The sequence below is a fragment of the Carlito syrichta genome, unplaced genomic scaffold (genome assembly GCF_000164805.1).
Source record: "Carlito syrichta isolate Samal-C Ts95f unplaced genomic scaffold, Tarsius_syrichta-2.0.1 Scaffold309712, whole genome shotgun sequence".
NCBI classification, from domain to species: Eukaryota; Metazoa; Chordata; class Mammalia; order Primates; family Tarsiidae; genus Carlito; species Carlito syrichta.
This window is the reverse complement of record NW_007253808.1, coordinates 265,189-289,592: the sequence shown is the minus strand read 5'-3', so window position 1 is coordinate 289,592 and position 24,404 is coordinate 265,189. Positions and strand designations below refer to the sequence as shown.

Here is a 24,404-nt window from a genome sequence, read left to right as displayed (position 1 = left end):
TTAGGTGACCCGAGTCTGCGGCTCATTTCGGTCTCACTCCACTGGACTTTCTGCTCACACAGACAGGCCCTGCATCCTAGTGACAGCAGAAGCCACCACGCATGGGAGTCATCCTACAGAATAGATTATCTGGCTCTATTTCGGAAAGGCAGGAAATCGTATCAAGGGCTGAGAGAAAAAAGTGTATCCTGAGAGGGCAGGATACCTCCACGACGTCACGCAAAAAGCCTCCACCATCAGCCTACACCCTTCCCTCCTCCTCCATCCACATCCATCTGTGGGAAACCTGCCCACTGCCCCAGTCAGAAGCAATCCTTCTTGTTGCTGGCAGTGGCACCGCGCTTCAAGACGAGATCCACACACGTCTTCCTCACCAGATGACAAGCTCACTGAGCACCAGATGCAGATCTTTTTCTTCCCTGCACACAGCTCTGACTCCGCACGGTCCCTCGGGCCACAGCAGGCCTACTGCATAAGGACCTCAGACGGGCCAGGAAACCTTCAACTTTAAACAAACATCCCTCTCACAGTGCTTCAGCCCAGGCCTGTCTGGGAATACTGCTCCAGAGAGGTTAAAGGAATGAGAAGATGAACCACGAACTGGGGCTTGTCCATCCAAAACAGCCATTCTATCTGGTTAGATGTTTTCTCCCCGTATTTGCTAGGCTAACCCTACTGCTGCTCCTGGAAAGCTAAGGGTTCCTCACACAACTGTCAAGACGTCTAGCTAAAGAGCAACACTTGTGCCTTCTCCCCTTTAAGAGGAACCGGACAACCCAGGGATTTTCATCAAAGGTTTCCACAGCTCCTCATTCCTGAGAGAATATCTTCTGCCTTGAACATTAGCAAGAGTAACTCCAACTCCTATCCTAAAAAGGACACCACAGCAGCATCTGTTGGTTAATTAACTAGTCTGGTAAGAATTTATGAAGGGAAGAGAAGAGAAACTTCGGAGCAGGAGTACATAATCAACAATGAGAAGTCCTGTATAAATACTAAGTGACGTTACTAACACCCAGCTCTGAGATGTAAATAAAGCAGCAAAGTTAACTCTCACAGCTTAGGAAAAATGTCTTGGAACACGGCAAACACTCAGTTTAAAGTACATCAAAAATGAGCATGACATTCAAAACTCCAAGCTGGGGCTGGAGAAGCTGCCATGGGGGAAGAAAAGGCATGTCCATTCATGGGCTGGACACAGGGCGCTCTAGATGCTGACCGCCAAGTGACCCTGGCATGACCCTTTCACATTTACAAGGCCATGTGCTGGGGGCTCAGCTAGAAAACAGGGGCCTCAAGAAATGACCAACAGCATTCCTGCCAGAAAGCAGGCAGGCTCATTTCACGCTGGGAAGAGACTGGGCAAGGGGAAGCTGAGGCCTGCTCGGCCCCACTGTGAATTCTGATGAGGGAAAAGCCAACCAGCCTCGCCACAAATGAACCTCTATGGGTGCTTGGGTAAACTTCACAGTGAAATCCACATAAATAGGGAAGAGAAAAACCACTGCAGAAATAGAGCAAGTCTTGGGATAAACCACAACCATTGTTCAGAACCCATCAGAGAAAATGAACGGATTTGACCAAAGGGGAATCCACATAGAAACCAACAGCATTTTTCTACACCCGTGCATTTTTTTGGTCTTTTTTTGCTTAAGTTCCCGACATGGCCAGTGTCGAGCCTCCTCTTATGCCACACCCATGTCCGTAAAACTGCCAAGCGCCACTTCAGGACTCGCACCGTGAAACTGAAGCCTGGACACGCTAAAAAGCAAAACAATGGGCTAGTTCTTTCTGCAAACACAGGCGATTATTTAGCATACAGTTAAAATTCCATCATAAAGATACTTGCTGCAGAATTCTCTTCTTGTACTCTCCAAGTCAGAGGCCTAGCAGTAATACTGCCCCAAAAAGATATGGCTCCCTGCGACATGGAGTCCCACAGTATGTCCCTAACCCTTGTCCTTAGCAATGGCATTTAGGATAGGAAACAGGATTTAAACGGAACTCAAAGCATAAAGACCAAATTTCTCTTGGCACAAAGAAGTAGAAGAGTAGGATTTCATCTTGACTTCATCTTGGGTAGTATTTGCTTATGGTGAAGGCTGCTGGCTCGACCTGGGTCTGGGGCTGCCTGTTAGTGCTGCTGGCTGTCCCGACTGAGGGACTTGCCTTACGCATGAAACCCCCGCAGGCGAAAGCATTTCCAGGGCCCTGAGATGCTCTGCAGGAAGCCTATCGCTCCAAACTAAACAGAGGAGGGTCACTAAGAGCTGTCGCCTGCAACTTACGTTCACATTTGTAATATACACAAAGTTGAGGGGAAAAAAATCTAAATTACACTTCAACAAAAACATTCTAATGAGATGCACATACCTCAAATGTCTACCCAAATATGGACCCAATACCCTCGGCAGACACTGCTTCCATCCCACCTTTTCACAAGGCGCCTCAGGGCAGACAGCCTGGCCCTTCCTGGCATCTGCCCATGAGGCTATCCCTAGGGCTTCAGCATCCTGGTGAAAGGTGGGTCATCGAAAGGGCTCTGGCCCTGCTGTCCTCCCCTATGAAATGAGGAAAATGACCGCCTACCTCACGTGAGACTGAGAGGATCAGACTTGCTCATCATTAGATTAAACAGTGGTCAGAAAAGGGCTGGGAATATGGTTAAGTGTCAGCTACGGCCACTCTCCTCCTGGAACCCTTCCGCACAGGTGCTACACGTTGCGGTCTCAGTCTCCCCGGGACACACTGGGTATTTCTGCCTTTTCCTGTCTCCTCCGGAAATGCTGGCCTCCCATTCATGTAGGAAAAGTAAATTGGGACAGCTTTCCGGGGAGGCGCAGGCTCTCTGCAATAGGACCCTGAAAAAGCAAGTGTCCTACCATGATGATGACAGAGACATAGATGTGTACACTGGATGGCTTTCTGAAGCATGGTTTATGATGGCCCCAAACTGTAAACATCCAGCACAGGAATAATGACACTATACTATATTCATATGAGGGGAAAAATGTGATCTGGAATAAATAAAGAGAGCTGGTACAGGCACATAATAGAATACTAAAAAGCAGTGGCCAGAAAAGGAAAAAAAAAGTAGCTTTTTATTTAATGATATAGAAAGATCACAGGATACAACAAGTAAAGGAAATAAGATGTGAGCAATATGTAATAAACTACTTCCTCTACAAAAAGGAAGAATTATAAATACTTATTTGTATTAGCTGGGTCACCATAGACACATACAAAGAAATGATTAACAGCAGTTTATGGAGGAGAGTCAGGAAATGGTAAGATAAGACACAGAGGGAGGAGGAAGACTTCTTACAGTATTATCTTTCCATTAAAAAAAGTTTTGAACCATATTGCCTATAAAGTATGTTTTAATTAAAAATATAACATTCAGAAAAATGACTGATGTTAACATCAATGAATTATTTTTAAATAGAAGAAATAAAGACAACTTTTTATTTGCTTTTTTTAATACCTTCCCAAATTTTCTTTAAAATGTATGAAGTATTTTCACAATCAGGAAAGAATATTCCTTTGGAAAAAAAATTAAGATCCTCTTCCATCTCGTTCTTTATTAAATACATAAACAAGAAATGCAATTCTTTCCTTTAGCTCAAGATATTTTTAATTTCTCTTGAAAGTCCTTCTTTGATCACACGTTATGCAGAAGTGTGCTGTTTATGTTCTAAGTATTTTACGGTTTCCAGCTATCTTTCTGCTACTAATTTCTAGTTTAAGTCCACTGTGGCCTGAAAGCACACGTTACATGATTTCTATTCTTTCAGGTTTGTCGGGTTTTAATCGATGGCCCAGACTGTGATCAGTCTTGGTGAATGCTCCGTGTGTGCTTGGGAAGAAAGCGTGTTCTGCTGCTGTTGTACAAGGTGGGCCCTGTGGGGCAGAGTCAAGAGATGGGTAGCAGCAGCGAGGATGATCAAATGCAGGGGAGAACCCTATGCCAAGGCTGAGACACCACTGAAGGAAGTGGAAGTGGAAAACATGTTTGCAGCTCTCGAGGTCAGGAAGGTCTAGCTAAGTGGCAAGGTCTCCCGAGGTCTCCCATGGTCTCCGACATTAATGCCAACTGAGGAAACTTAACGCTAGCAAAGAACAAAGTGTCAATCACTTATTGCATGACTCCATTCCGTACGTGGGCACCTGTGTATATGTATGTGAGTGAGTGGGTTAGACACAGTCTATAGACAAAAGTGGTGAAAATGGCCTCAAGCAACTTTGGTATCAAAACTCACAGTTAAATACGACAACTTATTTACAAACATACCAGTTTTACTAAGCTCTGGTTTCTTGGTAGTACTGAAATTATACAATCCATAGCTTCATACAATAAATGTTCAATGCCATGTGCAAAACAGTAATAATGATAATAGCTATCAACTGGAAAGCACTTAGTGTAAGCCCTCGTAGTAGTTTTCTATTGTTGCCACAACAAATTTAGAAACTTAAAAAGCACCCACTTATCATCTGACAGATCTGTAAGCCGGAGCAGGGTGCAGCTCAGCTGGTTCTCAGCTCTGTCTGTCCTGGGTGGAAATCAAGGTGTCAGGAGGGCTGTGTTCTTTTCTTCAGAGAATGATTCAGAAGGTTGGCAAAATCTGTTCCAAGAGGCTGGAGGACTGAGGGCCTACTCTCCCTGCTGGCCCTCAGCAGGGCTTCATTCTTAGCTTCCACAGGCTGTCAGCACTGGGGCCCACAGATCCTTCAAGCCAGCCAGGGTGAGTCTGGTCCCTCCTACCCTGTCCACTCTCTGGCGTCCATTCTGCCTAGGCTCCCGGAGGTATCTCTTCCATCAGATCTCCCTGCCAGACTCTTCCACTTTATTTTCCTGCTTTTAATGCCTCTTGTGATTATGTGGGACCCACCCAGATAATTTAGGATAAACTCCATTTGAAAGCCAGCCCAAAGGAGTGCATACTGAGACTGTCACACCTTGGCAGGGCCCCGTTAGAGTTCCCCTGCCAGGGTGCTGTCACCGGCAACCCCGGGACATCCATGTGGAAAGTGAGCTCATTTATCTATTATCTACATGGTCTGTTTCATTTTACAAAAACTACAGCCCAACCGCCAAAATGAATCTCAAATAGATTAAATAATTAAATGTTCAAAAATGAAGCAAAAAACCAACCCACAAAAAAATACCATGGCTGTTTTTAAAATATTAGATTAGAGTCGCCTAATCTCAGAATGGTTATAGCATAAAAAAACCAGAAGAAACAACAAAGAATTGAACAGATAAAACTATACTGAAATTATAAAATTTCAATAAAATGAAAAAGTAAAAACTAGATGGAGGGAAAATGCTAAATATATGTCCAATGGCTAATTAATATCCTTATTATGAAGAACACATACTAAAAGCAAATTTTTTAAATGGGCAAAAGAAATAATTTAATTTCTTTTATGAATTATATCCCTTTGGGCTTGGATCTGCACACAGCATCTATTGTTTATTCATTTGTTCTTGTAAACAGTCTGAAAGATTGCAGTTTTTCATGAGGTGTTTACTCCAATTTAAATATTACGCATTTTTTGTTAGTTCACCAAATAACATATTAGAAATGTTAACCTTTTTTTAGCAACCAAAGAACTGCACACTGAAGTATTCTTTTTAAAAAAATCAAATTAGCAAGATATTTTTGTTAGCCGTTTTTTAAGATAATGTTCAAGGCTACCAGTGAAGAGGTGAAACAGACATCACCAAACAATGAAGGAGACATATTAGGATTCAGTACAATTTATACTTAGATGCTTTTTACTGAAGAAATAAAATTCAACCAAGATACTTATAGTAAAACACTGAACTTTAAAAAAGAGTAAAGTACGATATATTCATACAAGAAGTATCACTCAGTGGTTACAGTGGCTCTTTAAGACACCTACGTTCGCAATTCAGCCATAATGGAAAAAAAGCAGCCTCCTGCACGGCACACGCCGGAGGAAGGCCAGCTGGGGAGCCGGACACCCCAAGGCTGAATTCTGGCTCTGCCACTTAACAGTTTCTGGGCAGGCTCCAACCCAATTCTGGTGTTCTATATATGGAACAGTGGAAACGATACCTCTCAGCTCTTGAGGCTATGGTCAGAGCTAAACGAGAACGACAGTCAAGTGTGACCCTAAGTGGTGGCACCTGGCAGCAGCTCTCATCAGCACACCTTAGAGAATCTCAGAGGAATGTGACCTTCAGAGTCTACCTAAGGCCCCTGAATTCGTTTCCCGTGGCCACTGTAACTAACGTACCACAAATTTGGTGGTTTAAAAAACCAGAGACTTATTTTTTTGCATGGTCCCGAAACCAGAATTCTGAAAGCAAGGTACTGGCAGGACCACACTTCCTACAAAGGCTCTAGGGGAGAACCCTTTCTTGCTTCTTTCGGGAGAAATGCTTGGTTCCGGGCTGCATAACTCCAGCCCCACCTCTTGCTTCATACGGTTTTCTCCTCTTCTCCTCACATATCTATGTCTTCTCCAAGTCTACCTCTTACAAGAACATGCTGTAGTTACTGTCCACCTGGGTAATGCAGGCTGAACTCACCTGGACATCCTTAACCACATTGCAGAGACCCTTCTTCCACAAAAGGCCACATTCCCAGGTTCCAGGAGTTAAGACATATCTTTTTATGAACAACCATCAACTCGCCACAGATCTAAACCATAATTCCTCTACGGTGGCAATGTTACTAGACGCTAACTTCCTATAGACAGCTAAAAGCAGTTACATGCAGATAGCTCAAGCATCAGACTTGATAGGCAACAGGAATGGTGGCTTAGTCCCTTCAGGCTGCTATAACAAAATGCCATAAACTAGTGGCTTATAAATGACAGAAATGTATTTCTCATAGATCTGAAGCCTGGGAAGTCCAAGATCAAACTGCCAGCAGATTTGGTGACCCGCTCCCTTGTTCACAGCTGGTGTCTTCTTGCTGTGTCCACCCAAGGTGAGGGGGCAAGGGAGCTCTCTGGGGCTTTCCGTTCACAAGGGTTCCATCTTCATGACTAATCAGCTCCCAAAGTCCCCACCTCCTAAGACCGTTACTTTGGTGGCTGGGATTTTAACACTTGAATCTGGAGGGGATACAACATTCAGACCATAGTATATGTGTGCTACACAAATGCTTCTTGCAGAGGCCCATGAAGTTCAAAGCCAGGGGATGCCGCGTAAGAGTGAAGACAGATATTCACACTGCTACTGCCATGTCTTACCGCAGAAACTAGAACAGTGTTGCATACATGAAAGGCATTTAAAAAGTAAAACCCCCATGACATTCAATGTGGCTGGTCAGAAGAGGATCTGGCTGCCCTGGCGAGACCACCTGCCAAGCGCCGAATAATAACACGCCGTGTCACTCACCTTCGATGTAGAGAGGCTCCACCACGTCATGGTTGATCAGCTCGAAGTTCTCGTGCCCGATCCAGTGCTCCACGTTCCTCTTCCTGCCGGTGAAGAAGTTGTCCACCACAGTCACCTCGTGGCCATCCATCATGAGCTTGTCCGTCAGGTGAGAGCCCACGAACCCCGCGCCTCCCGTTATCTGCATCAGGACAGGGTGCGCAAAGCATCCCCAGAAAAAGCACGTGAGAACACAGTAGAACCAGCTTCATGGAGATACAGCTCTGGTGCAGCCACGACTTAGAAGCAGGTTCTAAAGCAGCCTCTAGATTCTTACTGCAGAACAATGAAGTCATACTAACCTAAGCAGCCTGAAATTCCAAGCTACCACAGTGTGAATAACATAGAAAGATCGTAGTTACAAGTTTCAAAACGTCTTTGTGGACAGAGAATTTCACAGTATTCCAAGGTTCTTTTTTTATGACGAATGGGATGCTTACACAGTTTACATGGTTCTAATACATAATACCTAGGGTCTATGGCAAACTTAAAATTCCTCTGTAGAAAAAGAGATTAGCAAAATGCAGAGATTTGGTGAACTAACAAAAAACGTATAATATTTAAATTGGAGTAAACACCTCCTGAAAAACTACAATCTTTCAGACTGTTTACAAGAACAAATGAATGAGCAATAGATGCTGTGTGCAGATCCACGCCCAAAGGGATTAAGCTCTACCAAGTGGCTTATCTCTGAATGGGAACTGGACACTCTGCAGTGGTGACTACCAGGCAAAGAGCAAAATGACACGGCTATGCAAGTCGTGACAGGTGCTCAGCAACAATAACACTTAAACCACAAATGTGAAGAGTCAATTATGTTGAAAAGGAATCTCATGCTGAATAAAGAGACTTTATTCAAATTAAGTAATGCAGTTGGAGAGGACTGGACAAAAAGAGGCTCTGGAGGGTACGGGAGGTCAGGGTGAAAAGAGAAAGCTCAGAAAACAGACTTGCACTGTGCAACTCCATTCTCCATCCCACTCTATTCTGCTCTCCACTCTGCCTTCTCTTCATCAAAACTCTTGCTCGCTTCACTCTCCTGCTTCAAATGGAAGGAAGAGTAGGGAAACACCAATTCCTTTTATCTAAAATAAAAAGTACACAAAGCCCTAGGTCTATGAGTGTAAAACACATAATTCTCCATGAGACTCCCGTTCAAACAAAATTTCACACTCAGTGCAACATCTACCAGCGGGGAGAGAGAGCAAGCCACCTTGGGAGAAGAGGATCGAGGCGTGAGGTCAAGCCCCAGAAGACCCATCCTTCACCACCAACTAGACAGATACACGTACTCGGATGAAATACTCATCTAGTGGTTTAAAATGAAATGGTTGACAATAGTCATTCTGATGCTCGATAGCTTTCAGTCAGCTGTACTGAGAGCATCATTTTCTACATCCCCTTTGCTTTGGAGATAAGAAACTGACACTGAGAGAAGTTAAGTGTTGATGAACATACTCAGATCACTGGTCATGACAGACTACAGCGATGGTCTTCCTAATGACATGCTCTATCACCTGCCAATCTGTCTAGTTCGTGTTTTATCTTAGCACTCACACATCCTACCAGCATACCTGAACAATGACTGTGAAGAAGGATTTCCAGAACAATAACTGAGTTTCAACTCTGACTCACCACTAGTGCTTAACTCATGGATGAGGCTTCATTTTATCTTCCTTTTATTGCATTTTTCCAAGGTTTTCAAATTTTTTTAAATTGCAAATTTTGAAAGATATTTAACACCTTTTAATATAACTCTATATACTTGTATGCAAATGTTTCTGAATAAGAGTCAATTTGAATAAGATGCTCTGCAGTGTCTAACATCATCTCTGTACCAAAACACCTGGTGGGCAGCTCACAGACAGTAGAAATACAGCCTATTAAGTTACACCTGGTCACCTCCAGCATTTCACTAGCCCCCCAGGGTTCAGAGTGGGTGAATGTGCTGGGTGTGGCCAAGAAAATGGGAATCCCAGGCAGAAGGTGTGGTATCTCCCTAGGAAGGGCAGGTCGCTAGCATTTCCCAGGCAGAAAAGGCTGAGAATAATGGGATTCAAGTCACCCCACCTGGGCTCACTCGTAGGGGGGCAGGTTCCATAGCAAGAGCGGCAAGGCAAAATGACCAGGGGCCACTGTCCCTGCCCAGCACCCTGACAAGAACGCAGACGTGTCACACCTACCCAAGCTGTGAACAGAGGCAATAAAAACAGTTTCCCAAAGCTCTCTCCAAAGGAACTGACCTTTCTTAAAAGAGAAAGTGGGGAAGTTCAAGCACAAGGGTGCTCTCAAAAACAGTGGCATATAAGCAGTAAGTAATAAAAAGGAAGTAGTATCTCCTTGAGAACAAAAGGTAAGCCCCAGATCACCTAGTTCAACAGAGAGAACCAAGAAAAGGGGCACTTAAGAGCCCTGCCAGTATCAGAACAAAACTCGAGCTGGCCTTAAAATATCCCTCTGCAAAGAGGCCAGAACATAACTGGATCAGGCTGAAGAGCAATCTAGGACCCAAAGCGTTGTTGAAAGAATGGAGCCAACAGCCAGCAATTACTGGAGCCTGATATCTGGGTGTGACAGCACGCAAGGCAGACAGCCTTATGGAGAGAAATCAGGGAAAGAGATCGCCAACGACAGCCTGCTGGAACCACCTCCAGGGGTGTAGCCAAGGCTATGTCCTCTGCGGAGCAACAGCTAAAGCTTCACACTTGGGGGGAAGAGTCTTCACTAAAATAGATCAGACAAGTCACTGAAATAAAATAAAAACAAGTCAGGGTGTGGGGAAAAAGTATCTAGAACTGCTACAATAAACAACCAAAAAGGTCCAGTTTTCTACAACAAATTACTGGGACATGCAAAGAAACAAGAATGTGTGACTCATACACAGAAAAAACAATCAGGCAACAAAAACTGCCTGAGGGCACCTTTGAGGGCCCAGTTGTCAGATACAACAAACACTTCAAAGCTGTTGCCATAAATTGTTCAAAGAACTAAGAAAAATCATGCTTCAAGAAGTAAACAGAGAATACAGGGAGATTATCACAGAGATGAATAGAAATTCTGGAGTTGAAAACAAAGATTCAATAGAGGAATTCAGCATGGATTGGCTGAAGAATTAGCAAACTTAGATAGATTGAGAGGACATATGCAATCCAAAGAACAGAGAGAACAAACAAAGGAAACGAAACAGAAGACTATGGGTTCAGACGAATATGGGCTCAGACAAATATGTGTGACCACTAGGTACACCAACATGCATGCAACAGAAGCATCAGGAAGGAGAAAGAAAGGGATAAAAAATATGCAGAGTTAATGGCAGAAAACTCCCCTGAATTGACAAACATATTAATCCACAAATTCAAGAAGCTCAATGAACTACAAGTAGAATAAGCACAAACTAGAATAGATGCACACATACCCACCATGCCAGAAGTGCTAACAAGACCCAGGTTAACTTTTTAAAGCATTTGTACTTGGTTGAATACTGTCCTGTGAAATTCACGTCTTTCCCAGAGCTTTAAAATGTGGCCTTCCACACTGAACCACTGCACACGTATTTAGAGTTAAGATGAGGTCACGCTTAATCCAACATGAGAGACACACAGGACCCACACAGGCAGAGACTAGTTGATGCTGCCCAAGCCAAGGAACACCCAAAATCGCTGGCAATAGCAGAGCTAGGAGGAAGTCACGGAATAGCTTCTCCCCCTCAGAGGCTTCTGAGGAAGCATGACTCTGCTGACACCTTGGCTTCAGACTTCTAGCTCCCAGAACTATGGGAGATTACACTTCAGTTTTTTTAAGACATGGAATTGGTGGCAATTGTCACGGCAGCCCTAGGAAATCAATACAGCAGAAAAAGAAAAAATGATGTGTCGTACAAGGGAACCCCGATACGATGAACAGCTGACAACTGGAGAAAGCATTGGATGACACAAAGCGTCAAAAGAAACTGGCAGTCAAGAATCTTATAAAAAACCAAAAGTCACTTTCAAAAATAAAAACAAAATAAGGCACGCCTAGTCGTGAGAAATGAGGTAATTCATTGCCAGTAGACCTGCCATGCAAGAAGGACTAGAGGATGCTCTTCAGACTGAAAGCAAGGGACCCCAGACACTAATGGGAAGCCACAGGAAAAGGTGGGGGAAAGGTCCCAAATAGCAAATTAGGCAATTATAAAAGAGACTCCTTGACTCACAGAGCCATTTTCAGACCTGCAAGTTCTATTCATGGTAAGTGTTTTATACAGGTGTGCCACTTGTATCTTTTATACTGTATTTTCACTGTACCTTTTCTATGTTTAGAAATGTTTGAATACACAAATCTTTTTTTATTTTAAAGATGTGAGGAGCCGAGCTCGGTGGCTCAGCCTGTAATCCTGCGCCTTTGGGAGGCTGAGGTGAGTGGATTGCCTGAGCCCGCGGGTTCGAGACCTGCCTGGGCAGTGAGATCTCATCTCTACAATAAACCAAAAAATCAGCCGGGCGTGGTAGCGCACGCCTGTAATTCTGGCTACTCGGGAGGCTGAGGCGGAAGGATCGCCGGAGCCCAGCAGGCGAGGCTGCGGTGGCCGGGAGTGGCCACTGCACTCCAGTCTGGGCGACCGAGTGAGATTCCAACTCAAAAAATAAAAAAAAGATGTGGGGTACAATTCAGGGTTAGGTATACAAACGTTGACTATGCAGGTTCCCTTGTGGATAAGGTGTGCCCCTCCCTCCCCCGGCAGTTTCCCTCAACTGCCAATCCCACCACCCCTTCCCTGGCAGTTTCCCACTACTGCCAATCCCTTTCTTACAGTATTATGATAATTGTTCAAGGTCTGCTGATGAGGGAGAACATATGGTACCCTGTTCTTTGTTTCTGTGATAAATTACTGAGTATGATCGACTCTAAAACCATCCAAGTTGCTGCGAAGTCCATATGTTTGTCCTTCTTTATAGCTGCATAATATTCCACTGTGTATATGCAACCTTGAAGCATGCTAAGTGAGAGAAGCCAGTCCCAAAAGGAGAAACATCATGTGAAATATCCAGAATTAGAAAATCTATACTCACCACAATTTTTAAAATCCAGTCCAGTTCCGGCGGACAGCATGGTTGGTTCCATGTTTTTGCTATTGGATTACACAAATCTTTCCCACTGTGTTACAGCTGCCTACAGCATTCAATACAGTAACATGCTGAACAGCTTTGTAGCCTAGGAGCAATAGGCATGCTGTACAACCGAGGTGTGTAGTAGGCGATATCACCCAGGCTGTATAAGAACACTGTGATACTCACACAATGATGAAATGGCCTGACAAGGCACTTCTCAGAGCATCTCCCCGTCATTCAGCTACAGATGGCTATACTTACATTTATGGTCAGTTGTTTTTCGACAAGGGTGCTGGGACAATTTGATGGGAAATAACTAGTCTTTTCTTTTTTTTTTTTTTGAGTCGGAGTCTCACTCTGTCGCCCAGACTGGCTCCAGCAATCCTTCCGCCTCAGCCTTCCATGTAGCAGGAACTACAGGCACACCCTACCACGCCCGGCTGATTTTTTGATTTCTTGTAGAGATGAGGTCTCACCAAGTTGCCCAGGCGGGTCTCGAACCCGCGGGCTCAGGCAATCCACTCACTTCAGCCTCTCAAGGTGCGGTATTACTAATTAGTCTTTTCAACAAATTATGTTGGACAACTGGGAAGCCATATGCAAAAGAATGATGGACTCTCGCCTAACACCATATTCAAAAGTTAAATAAAAATGGATCACAAACCTACATGTAAGAACTAAAATCTATAAAACTCTTAGGAAAAACTATAATAAATCTTTGTGACCTAGATTAGGCAATGATTTCTTAAACATTACACCAAAGTAAAAGCAACAACAACAAAGAAGAAATAGACTTCATCAATATTAAAAACTTATGTGCTTCAAAGAACACCAAGACAGTAAAAGGGGCCGGGCTCGGTGGTTCAGCCTGTAATCCCAGCACTTTGGGAGGCCGAGACTAGTGGATTGCCTGAGCCCACAGGTTCGAGACCAGTCTGGGCAACTTGGCGAGACCTTGTCTCTACAATAAACAAACAAACAAACAAATAGACAAGCATGGTAGTGCGTGCCTATAGTTCCAGCTGCTTGGAAGGCTGAGGCAGAAGGATTGTCAGAGCCCAGCAGGTTGACACTGGGGTGGCCGTAAGTGTGCCACTGCACTCCACCCTGAGCTACAGAGTGAGACTCCAACTCAAAAACAAACAAACAAACAAACAAACAAAGAAAACAGTAAAAAGACAACCACAGAATGGGAGAAAATATTTACAAATTATGTATCTAATACGAAATTTGAATCAACAATATATAAAAAACTCAAATAAATAATGAAAAAAATGTTTTAATGGGGAAAGTATCCAAATAAAAATTTCTCTGAAGAAGATACAGAAGTGATCAATAAGCAAATGAAAGGATGCTCTACGTCACTGGCTTCAGAGAAATGCACATCAAGATCACAAAGAGATATCACTTTACTCCCAGTAAGAAGGCTACGATAAGAAAGACAGTAAGAAGGAAGATTTGGAGGAACTGGAACCCTCACACACTGCTGGGGAAAATGTAAAATGGTGCAGCTGCTTTAGCAGTTGGGCAATTCCTCAAAAGGTTAAACACAGAGGAACTGCATGACCCACATAACTAATGTACAGTTGTCTCTCAGTATCCATGGGGGTCTGGCTCCAGGAGCCCTCACAGACACTAAAATCCAGAGGTGCTCAAGTCTCTTATATAAAATAGTGTAGTATTTGCATATAACCTATGCATCTATACTTTAAATCATCTCTAGATTACTTTTAATATGTGTGTTCCATACAAGTTTTTCTACTGTATTGTTTGAAGCATAATAACAAGGGAAAAAAAGTCTACACATGTTCAGTGCAGGTGTAACCCCAGTGGACCTAACTACATTTCAAATCCACGGTGAGTTGAATCCATGTCCATAGAACCTATGGACATGGAGGACCAACAGCATAAATAAAATGCAGTATACTCACACAATGGATTATTTAGTAATAAAAAGATATGAAGTACTGATATAAGACACAACATGAATAAACCTTGAAGCACGCTAAGTGAGAGAAGCCAGTCACAAAAGGACAAACATCGTGTGAAATATTCAGAATTAGAAAATCTATACTGACCAAAAGTAGATTAGTGGATGCCTAGGGCTTGGGGTGTGGAAGACCTTGGGAAAAACTGGGGAACGGGTTTTTCTTGAGGTTCTAAAGTTGGGTGTGTAACTCTGTAAATATACTAAAAACCACTGAATTAAACATTTTAAGGATGAACTGTAAGGCGTGTGGACTTCACCTCAATAAAACTGTTGCTTAAAAAAAATGCAACGAACAATCTCACTGAACACAATGTCTCAGAGTAGTTAAATGGGTTCTTTTACTGGCTAATTTGTATCGATGTTGGTCAGTAGCCAAGGAAGCCCCCACAGTATTCATTAAAGTGGACTGTGAATCAGAAAATGTTTAAATCCCAAGTTCTGGAAAATAGTTTTACGCTTCCTTAAAAGTTAAACACAGGTTTGCATATGACCCACTAATTCCACTCCTAAGTGTACATAAAAGAACTGGAAAACCTATGTGGTCTGACAATTAAGCTCGCAAACTCATCCCAGAACAAGCGCTATATACCTCATTGTTAAATATCACTGCGGTCACCTTCAAAGTACTCCCCTTAGGAAGCTATGCACTAGTCCACCCATTAAAGCAATTTTGGAATTATTTTTCTGGAATGGTCATCAGAGCTGTCGTATTAGCCTCGAGGTACTAAATGTCACCAAAATATTTTCCTTTCAAAATTTCCTTTAGCTTCAGGTAAAGAAAAAAGTCATCGGGGGCCAGATCAGGTGAGTAGGGGGGGCGTGTTCAAATACAGTTATTTGTATCCTGGCTAAAAACTCCATCATAGACAATGGTGTGTGAGCTGGTGCATTGTCATGATGCAAGAGCTCCTTCTGGACCATTTTTGCACACGTCTTTCTCATGTCTCTATCGATGTTTATTTGGTCTGCTATGCTTCTCACAGTCAGCTGACAATTTTGATGCACCATTTGATGAATTTCTGCAATGCCTTCGTCAGTTCTGCTCATTACTGGCCACCCTTACTTCTCTTCATCAGCGATGCTCTCTCTCCTCTCAGAAAAACATTTAATCCATTTGCTGTTTTCTTCATGGCATTATCCTCATAAACTCAGACTAACACGTCCCTGATTTCACTTTCACTCTTGCCAAGTTTAACACGAAATTTAATGTTTGTTTGCTGCTCTCATTCAAACACCGATGTTCTCACAACAACAGCTCTGATAGCCATTTCAGAAAAAGAGCTCCAAAACTACTCTGACGGATGGGCTAGGCACTGGCATTGGTGCATAGCTTCTCAAGGGGAGTACTTTGAAGGTGTCTGTAGTTATATTCAGCAAAGAGGTATGTAGCACTTTTCCTAAGACGAGTTCACAAACTTAATTGTTAGACCTCATGTGTCCCACACCAAAAACATACACGCATATGTTCATAGCAGTATTACTCTCAACAGCCTCAAAGTAAAAACAGCTCCATATATCCATCAACTGAGAAACAAAGAAAACAGAATGTGGTACATCCATACAATGGAATACTGCTCAGCCATGAAAAGGAACGAAGCACATTCATGCCACAGCAGGGCTGGACCTTGGAAACATTCTCAGTGAAAGAAACCACACACAGAAAACCACAGACTGCATCACTACATTCATATGAAATACCCAAAAAAGGCAAATTCACGAGACGGAAAGTAGTTTTTGTGATTTCCCAGAGCTGGGGACAGAGGTTTGGGGAGTGACTGCTAGTAGGGACAGGGTTTCCTTCTGGGGCGATAAAAACATGGAATCAGAAGAGCTGCTGCTGCACAACCCTGTGGACACGCTACACACCACTGAGAAGTATGAGTTTTATAGGATGTGAATCATTTCGCAGTTCAAAAAGAAAGTTCCTTAATATTAGACACTAATCAGATGTACAAACTTACCAAAATTCTTTTACGATCCTTTTCTGATAAAAACTTCACCGGTGGGTATTTCTGAGTAAAGCTGTACAACAGGAAGAGATTAAAAAAGAAAAAAGTCAAACACTTCATCTGAGCATTTCCTCTCCCTTCCATCAGAGCACATACCAGATTCTGGAACGGTTATCGTTTCTCCCTCTCTCTCTACTCTGAATGGATGCTGGAGGAACCCAGGAATCCCTGGCTAAGCTGAACTCAAGAAACCCCTAACCTGATCCTCAGTTAGAATCCGGCTGAGGATATGACTTGGGAGTCCACCCCTGAGAAGTAAACATTTAAGCAGCTGTAGCAGCTGCTGACGCAGAACAGGAACTACCTCAAGCATGGTACAGTTAAACCCACACAGTGAGGGAGGAGATGGCATTCTTAATGGCCAGGATGGAAGAGAGCAGCTTCGTGAAGTCACAGGCCCCCTGCCGGAAGACTGCCTCGCAAGAGAGAAAAAGGAGGTATCAGTGAAGCTTTATGCCCTGTATTGGCCAGTTTCACAACTGCAGCGGCCCCTTCCTGACCTGCGTCCCTGGGTAAAATGCCTGGGCACCAGCACCTTCTCACGGTCTGCTGTGACCCTACCTTAAGTCTCACCTCTCTTTTGATGCCCTCTTCACCCCCGAAAAGGGCCACACGTCCCCAGGCCACACTCATGTCCTGAGAGCAAGGCCATAATCAGCACATAAAATGCCCAAGGAGAGGTGATAAGTGCAGATCTGAAATAGTCATTCTTAAAGCAATTCAGTTAGAAGCAACAGTGCTTTACATAAAATCTGAGAGATCAGCTTTGCAGTCATTATAATGGGAGCGGGCATCATCTCTATTCATTCCCCTCCCCACCCCTGTCCTGTTCGCAGCACAGGGACAGCACTGGAATACAGAATACACTTCCTTAATGGTTGCTGAACTGAACGGAAAATGACAGGTCATTAGACAGAAGCCCTTGAAGGAGTGGTTTCTCATCTCTGGAAGCCTGGAAGCATACTGAAATTGGAGAGAGAGGACTTTCTTTCACAAGGCAGAAGAATTCCCCTATTAAGAGCTTCCAGATTCTCAAAAGGTCAAGTTCTCCTTGCAGACTTCAAGACAAAATGGGAAAATCTGAGGACCTGGGTGGGAACGCTGGCCTTCCCCCTCGTACGTTCTGCGGACCCACAATGAAGACCACCAACAGCACTGTGCCCATTAGGGCTTCCTCCTCTTTTCAGGGGGAACAACAGCCACCCCCCCAGGGCTGCCTCGGCCACGAACTGTAGGTAGCACCAGCTGTCCATACCAAGTGCTTCATGACTGTCATCAACGTGGCTGTGGAGCGGGGACAAGTTTCGCCTTCAGCGAAGGGTGATGACGGAAGACTGGAGGGTGCAGGACACAAGCCTTGCTTGCCAAGTGAGCACTTCTTGTCCTTTTGTCCCCTCTCTGCACCACTCAGCTATGGGTTGTCTGTGTGCATCCCCACACCCACGCCAACTTTCCTCGTTTCTGAGCTCACAACACCCAGGCCTCCAGCCTCCAGCCTCAGTCCCGAGGTGCACACCCAGCCCCATGGTACAGCTGAACTTCTCCTTCCTCCCTGGGACTGCTCATGACACCATGCATGTTCATGGCACGACATGTGCTCACGGCAGCACGCATGCTCACTGAGGGGCACTGCAGCTCCTCCGGGCTGTCGTGGGAAATGCTGCTGCCATCTCTGACTCTGCCATGGAAATTCACTCCTTACCATCTAGATTTTAGGGACAGGGTCACAGCGGGTGGGAAGATAGCTACATTCCAGAAAACAAAGTCCAGGGATAGAAGACAGCTCAGCCAGGAGCAGAGGCCCAATGACGTGCGTGTCCTAGGAGTAATCACACCGATTTGGCCACAGAAACAAATTTTAACCCTACCTGTTAGCTTAGAACAGTCTCTGGCTGAAAGGTTAAAATGAAATTTGGTGTGTATTTATACCAGGAGGGAAACTGCAAACCAGTTTATTTCATGCCATTCCAGATTCTAACCTTACTGTTTGGTAGGACAGCCAGGAAGAAGTATTCTTACTTAGAGTTTAAATTATCACCATCATTTGCTGTCTATTCAAAGAGCATTTAAAGATATGGAGATGAAATTAAACAGAAAATGTACTTCAAAGAAATAAAACAGAAGCGAAGGCATATACAGTGACGGGTGCAAGATGCACTAAAAAAATACTTCAAACACTGTGTGCTGAAACCTTTCATTAAAAAAAAATTGGTTGGGTTTCTTGTTTTGTTTTTCAACATGTAGCAACCAATATTTATTTCATATGTATGCTCAAGTGGTTACACTTTTTAAAAGCTACCCGTACTCACTTCTTCCTCTGAGAGGTCACATACCAAGCTCTACGTAACAGGAAGAGGCAAGCACCTTTAGGGTCCTCCTAACTATGCATGTCATACTGCTTGTTACCTTGCAATCAGGGATGGCAGAGCACAGAGACCGTGTGGAGCTGTTGTCTGGGACACAGCTTGAGCTGGCTGCATGGTGCCCCCGTACTGCTGGACTGACCAGAGCTGAGTAGTGGGCACAAGGCTTCTTAAAGGCCTGTGGGGGGTGAAAATCCTACCAGTGTACTGGCTCATCCGCTTGTTCAGGAACTTTCAACTGAGCTCCTGTTCTCCACTATGCACTGGGGCCCAGCGGCAGGCAGGGGAAGTGTGAAGTCTGCGTTTCCAGTGGGAGAGGCTAGCAAGTAGCAGAGGCAGAATGAACTGAATAACAGACCTTTCTCTTACCTCCCCCAACGTAACCCTTAACTAAGTCTTTTATGCCATTCCAGACTCTAATCTTACTGTTTGGTAGGACAGCCAGGAAGAAGCATTCTTACTTAAACTTTAAATTATCACCATCACTTGCTCCCTGTCTAAAGACAAAGATGAAATTAAACAAAGGGCATATAATCCAAGTTTGAAGAAATGGGGGTATGATAAGGAAAAGAAAAAGCCCACACACAATCCGCTTACCCAGACTTCTAGAATAGCACTGTCCTTATTTCTTTCCCTACATAAATATAATCTATAACTTTCAAAAATATCTTTAGTTCTTGGGGTCACTTTGCTCATCATGACAAGTACATCAAGAAAATGTATTTGCAGTTAGTCTTATCTTGCCAGTGTTAAGATGGCTGTTTGCTCATTCTTATCATGCAATTAGTCAGGCGAATAAAACTAGGCAGCACACCATTAATTTCCAGCTCCAAGCTTTTTAGCTGTGCCTGCACTTGACCCTCTAACTGAAACAGTAACTCAGGCTCATTTGCCACCTGACCTGATCAGCAACCTGAAGAACAGAACCATTTTGGAATGAGTAACCCATAAGGAAACCCAAGAGACAAATGCTAACTAACTCTCCGCCCCTATTTAAACAGGTGGCTCTCATAGGCAAGAATGAGTTACTGGTAAATTCTTAGGATCAGTTCTTCCCTGGGCTTCTGTTTCCAGTTTAAAAGCACAAAGAACATCACAAAAACATCAAACAAAATCACAAAATTCTCCTATTTCGAGAGCTACAACCTTAGGGAAGTTATCTAATTGGGTCGTTTTTCTTTGCATAAATAAATGAATATTATTGTCTAATGAAAATGATTACTGATGGACAATGTTTTTAGGGCCAACATAAAACCTGTAATGGGTTATTTCGTATCATTTCAATGTACTTTTCTAAACATCTCAATTAAAATCTCTACATAAAAAAATAAAAAAGTCTTATCAAAGCAGAAGTTCTGGCTCCTATCCAACGAAATGTTACAAGCAGTATAATTAATTTCAGCACAAAATTGTGGCAAGAAAAAATTAAAGCACAAATAACCTGATATTACTTAGGGAATCTGTTAGAAATTACTGACAACTTTTACTCCAGAAGGAGTTGAAAATATTTTGCCTGATTGCTCGTTTGAGGATGAGAAGGAAGAATGAACACATTAGTTCTGTGTGATGACTCTTTTCCATTCTTATTTCCCTTTGATCATTTAATGAAAAAAAATTTTTTTTAAAACCCTGCTCTTTGTTTCTTCCTTTTGATCTGGATTTAATAAAAGGCCTATATATCACTGACATGTATCACTAAATTCGGCCTAAGGAAAGGCAAAAAACAACAACAACAACAAAAAACACAAACTTTAATGAATGCTGTCATTTTTTCTTCTTAAATATCTAAGATTCAACTGTACCCTAGAAAAACCAAAAGTTTCGACTCAAAGAGAAAGTTCTGGCGCTAGAAGCTCAACTGTTTGGAAGTGTGAGCGACTGGGAGAGAACGTGAGTGACAGAGTCTTGCAGTCCTAGGGATGCACCCAAAGGGTGACGAGGAGGAATTCTCCTTGGAATCATACACAAACAAAAGTTTCTGTCAAATTGTACAACTCTTCCCTCCCAGTCATTTTACCTGGACTCAATTCTGGAACTTCCTCAATGAACTTTGGTGACAACAGTAGACAAATGACTAAGCATGACATATCCCAGGCTGCACGTCCGTGATTTTGCACAGTGCTTACAAATGGTACTGTGGCTTTAGGCCTCCCAGAACGTTGTTTTGTTTTGGACTTCCATCAGGCTAATAGACATATGCCATAGACTATCTGACCACCTTGCACAAGTAAGAGAAAGTGAGTCTTCTATGTAATAAATCTGCAGAAATTCAGAGTTTACATAAGGACAATGTCAATACCTCTAGATCCTTTCTTCTTCCCATGTTCTGTTATATGCAAATGAGGGAAAAACCAAAAATGTGTATGTGGACATTTATTTATTTAGATTACCATAATTTGTAGAAATCAAAGTGACATTATAGAATTAATTACTCATTGAGATGAACTTATATTAACTACTGACCTCAATTCAAACAAAAAGTACACATACCTTTTCTCTAAATCTCTGATTTTCTCTCTTAGTGGTTCGACAATCTAGAACAATAACCAGAATCAGTTTTAAAGCAAAAACAATCTTTGACTACTTTCACCCCATTCTGATGTCTCAGATAAGCACGACACAACACATGACAGGTTTTAATTTCTTCAAATTAACTTCCAGTTTGAAATTAAGATACACCACTTGAATCACAATACTAGAATTGAGCACATAAACTGTACATTGGGATTCCTACTCCATAAGTGCCCAAGTATCTGAGAAAATTAACCTCCTGGCTCACCTACCTTACTAGGAAGAAGGTGAAAGTTGTTTCAGTTCCTAAAAACAGGCAGCTCAACACTACCCAGCTTTTTCAGAAAGAATCTCCTAAGGGCGGCACACAAAATCTTAACATCTTGTTTCTGCAATTACAGCACATTCGTATTATTAGCTGCAGCACATAATTGCAGGCTGTGAGTCAACTCACACCAAGTGTGTGGATACCATGTGCCGGGTCAGAAAGAGCAACCCGAGGGCTTCCTGGGACTCGGGCATCTGGCTTCCAAGTGAGTGACTTCCTATCCCTTCCCCTACAGTCCATGTTACAATCAGTAAATAGTCTAGCTGTAGCTCTACCTAGCTATAAACTATAAGCAATTATCTTAAAACAGGAGGTGTGTGATCAAGCAGAGGTGCCAGTTAGGGGGACGTGCGACCGCCCCCCCGTGCCTCGCTCTATGTCCTGGCATCTAACCTGGGAACATTTTTCCTCTTAGCACCTGCCAGGTGAGAGGATGTTGGTACTTGCCACCATCTCTTAAAGACAATTACTTTTCTTTCTCTGTGAAGGGCTCACCTGAAAAGTCGTGTGGCCGTCTGAATCCCTTTTTCCTTTAAGGCAATGTTTGTTTTAATATGTCAAAAACAGACCAACAGTGACAGAGATTGCACCTACCGGTTGACAAACGAAAAATCTCTCTAAAACAAGGCAGTGAGTTTTTGAGAGATGGTTTCAAAATCACAGAGGAACATCAAGTTGTCACAATAAAGATAACAGCACAAGCAAAGCACAGAGGAGCATAAAGTTGTCACAATAAAGATAACAGCACAAACAAAATACATTGACACACAGAAGCAAATATGAAAAAGACACTAACCTCTTCAATCTTGCTTTCAATTTTCAGCTCGCTGTTTTCCTGGATAGACCTGTTGAGCAGAAAGCTATAAAACTGAGATCAACTGAAAGGCTCTGTGACTTTAAGATTTGTTCCTGACCAAATTACCCTAACACTACCCAAAGGCTGCAGCCCCCCTCCCTTTTCTGACCAAGCATCAGTCTTGTGTACCAATTCCCTCCAGAAGGCACGCAACGGAGGAGAATAAGGCAAATGAGGGAGGGATGCTCCTTCAACCCATCTGTCAACAGGCTCAGAATCACCTAATGGGCTGTTTCCATTAGTCTAAAATAATCCCACTTCCATGTTATACCCAGCATGGGATTTTAAATTAGAAGCAGGAAGTGTGTCTACAGGAGGACATGTTTGTCTGCTGGGCTTTCCTGGGGATTTAATACAAAGTGGAATTTTCCAAGTAAAACCACAGGGCAACTTTAAATACAATCTGAGCATCTCACCTGGCCACACACGTATTGGCCTTTGACAGGAGACGCATACATGCCCTGGTGGCAAGAGTCAGACCAACACCACCCCACCCACCTTGCAAAACCAACTCCACATGAAAAGCCTCTTGGGGGAGCTTAACCTTTGTTAGATTCATGCAGTCACATTAAAATTCCAATACCAGCAACCCCCTCAGGTCCCCTCCCACGGTGGGAGCTTTTCTGTCCTCTCAGTAAATCCTGCTTTCTCACTTAAACAACAACAAAAAAAATCCAATACCAACGTCATCAACACCAACGTCATCATCCAACTGTGACTGCTATTCTTACATTTTTTAATACCATGACATAACAAAGTGGAATGAATTTTTCTGTATGTGGAAAACCGTCTTAACAGTGTCACATCTGTTTTTAAAGTAAATGCTTATCACTTTTTGCTGATTTTCTTCATAGGATACTTTTGAATGTGGTGAAACGGTCAGATGAGGGGTTCTCTTTTACAAGAGCACCTCCTACTTTAATAAGGAGCACAAATAGCACACACAGGTCTAACTTCAGGATGAGATTAGTGGTCTCTGCATCCACACCCACCAGTTTGCTCCCAGGGGCCACGGGCCTGCCACGGTTTCCTAAGACAGCTCCCTTCTCAAAAGGCTTTGCAAAAGCCCCTCAATCCACTCGAAGGTGCAATTTACATTTTAGTAGTGTGAATGCTAGGGTCAACCCTCTATTATTTACACAAGGAGAGAATGGGAGGGGCCCTCCACAGCTTTACATCTAGGCTTCACTGGGGTAAGTTAAACTCAGCTGCATTCCTTTAAGAATACCCCCAGGAGAAATGTGTGACTAGCAAAACCTCAGTTTCGCTTTAAAAATCTTCCGAGCCCATGACAATGGCACCTGTGTGCCAACGGAAACGTGTCTATGAAACCACAATACCCAAGTAACCAAAAACAATTACCTCATATTAACGAAGTTGCCCCACACAGCTGTAACAGAAAGAAAAAAAGAAGTAAATACTGAGGTCCACAACAGAGATTCCAACAGATAACATTTTACATTTTAACCAATATTTTAAAGTTTACTGAGAAAAATAAATTATGGTTCACGAAGACAATAAAACGCACACTTTGTTTTCAAAAGAAGTAAGTTCTACTAATTAGTAAGTGAAAGCAGGATCAATATGTTGATCTAAAGGACAAAAAGAAAATGGAGGCAAACTTAACACAAGAGGACTGCAGCCTTAGAGCACAGAGAGTGCCCTTAAATATATGCTCTGATCAGCAGCAGTGACAAGTGGGCTTTGAAAGGAAGAAGAGTCAGTTCCTAAGTTGTTTCATCGAGCATTTACATTCGACCTCATCTCTATAATAAATCAAAAAATCAGCCGGGCATGGTAGCGCACGCCTGTAATTCCGGCTACTCGGAAGGCGGAGGCGGAG

At 43.1% G+C, this 24,404-nt stretch overlaps 1 protein-coding gene across 3 annotated transcripts in view; it reads right to left on the bottom strand.

The window, feature by feature from the left end:
- Positions 1-24,211, bottom strand: part of UXS1 (UDP-glucuronate decarboxylase 1) — a 61,492-nt gene extending 37,281 nt beyond the window's left edge. The window contains exons 1-5 of one of the 3 annotated variants that reach the window (XM_008067571.2): positions 23,924-24,211; positions 22,502-22,565; positions 21,357-21,400; positions 16,456-16,516; positions 7,376-7,556 (exon numbers count right to left, since the gene is read on the bottom strand). In XM_008067571.2, the coding sequence (XP_008065762.1) occupies positions 7,376-7,556; positions 16,456-16,516; positions 21,357-21,400; positions 22,502-22,565; positions 23,924-23,928 (355 nt within the window). In that variant the 5' untranslated portion in view covers positions 23,929-24,211. Of the gene's footprint in view, positions 1-245; positions 254-7,375; positions 7,557-16,455; positions 16,517-21,356; positions 21,401-22,501; positions 22,566-23,923 lie in introns of those variants that run through there. The other 2 variants (XM_021717361.1, XM_021717362.1) reach the window with 2 other exon arrangements.
- Between the last annotated feature and the right edge of the window lie 193 nt (positions 24,212-24,404).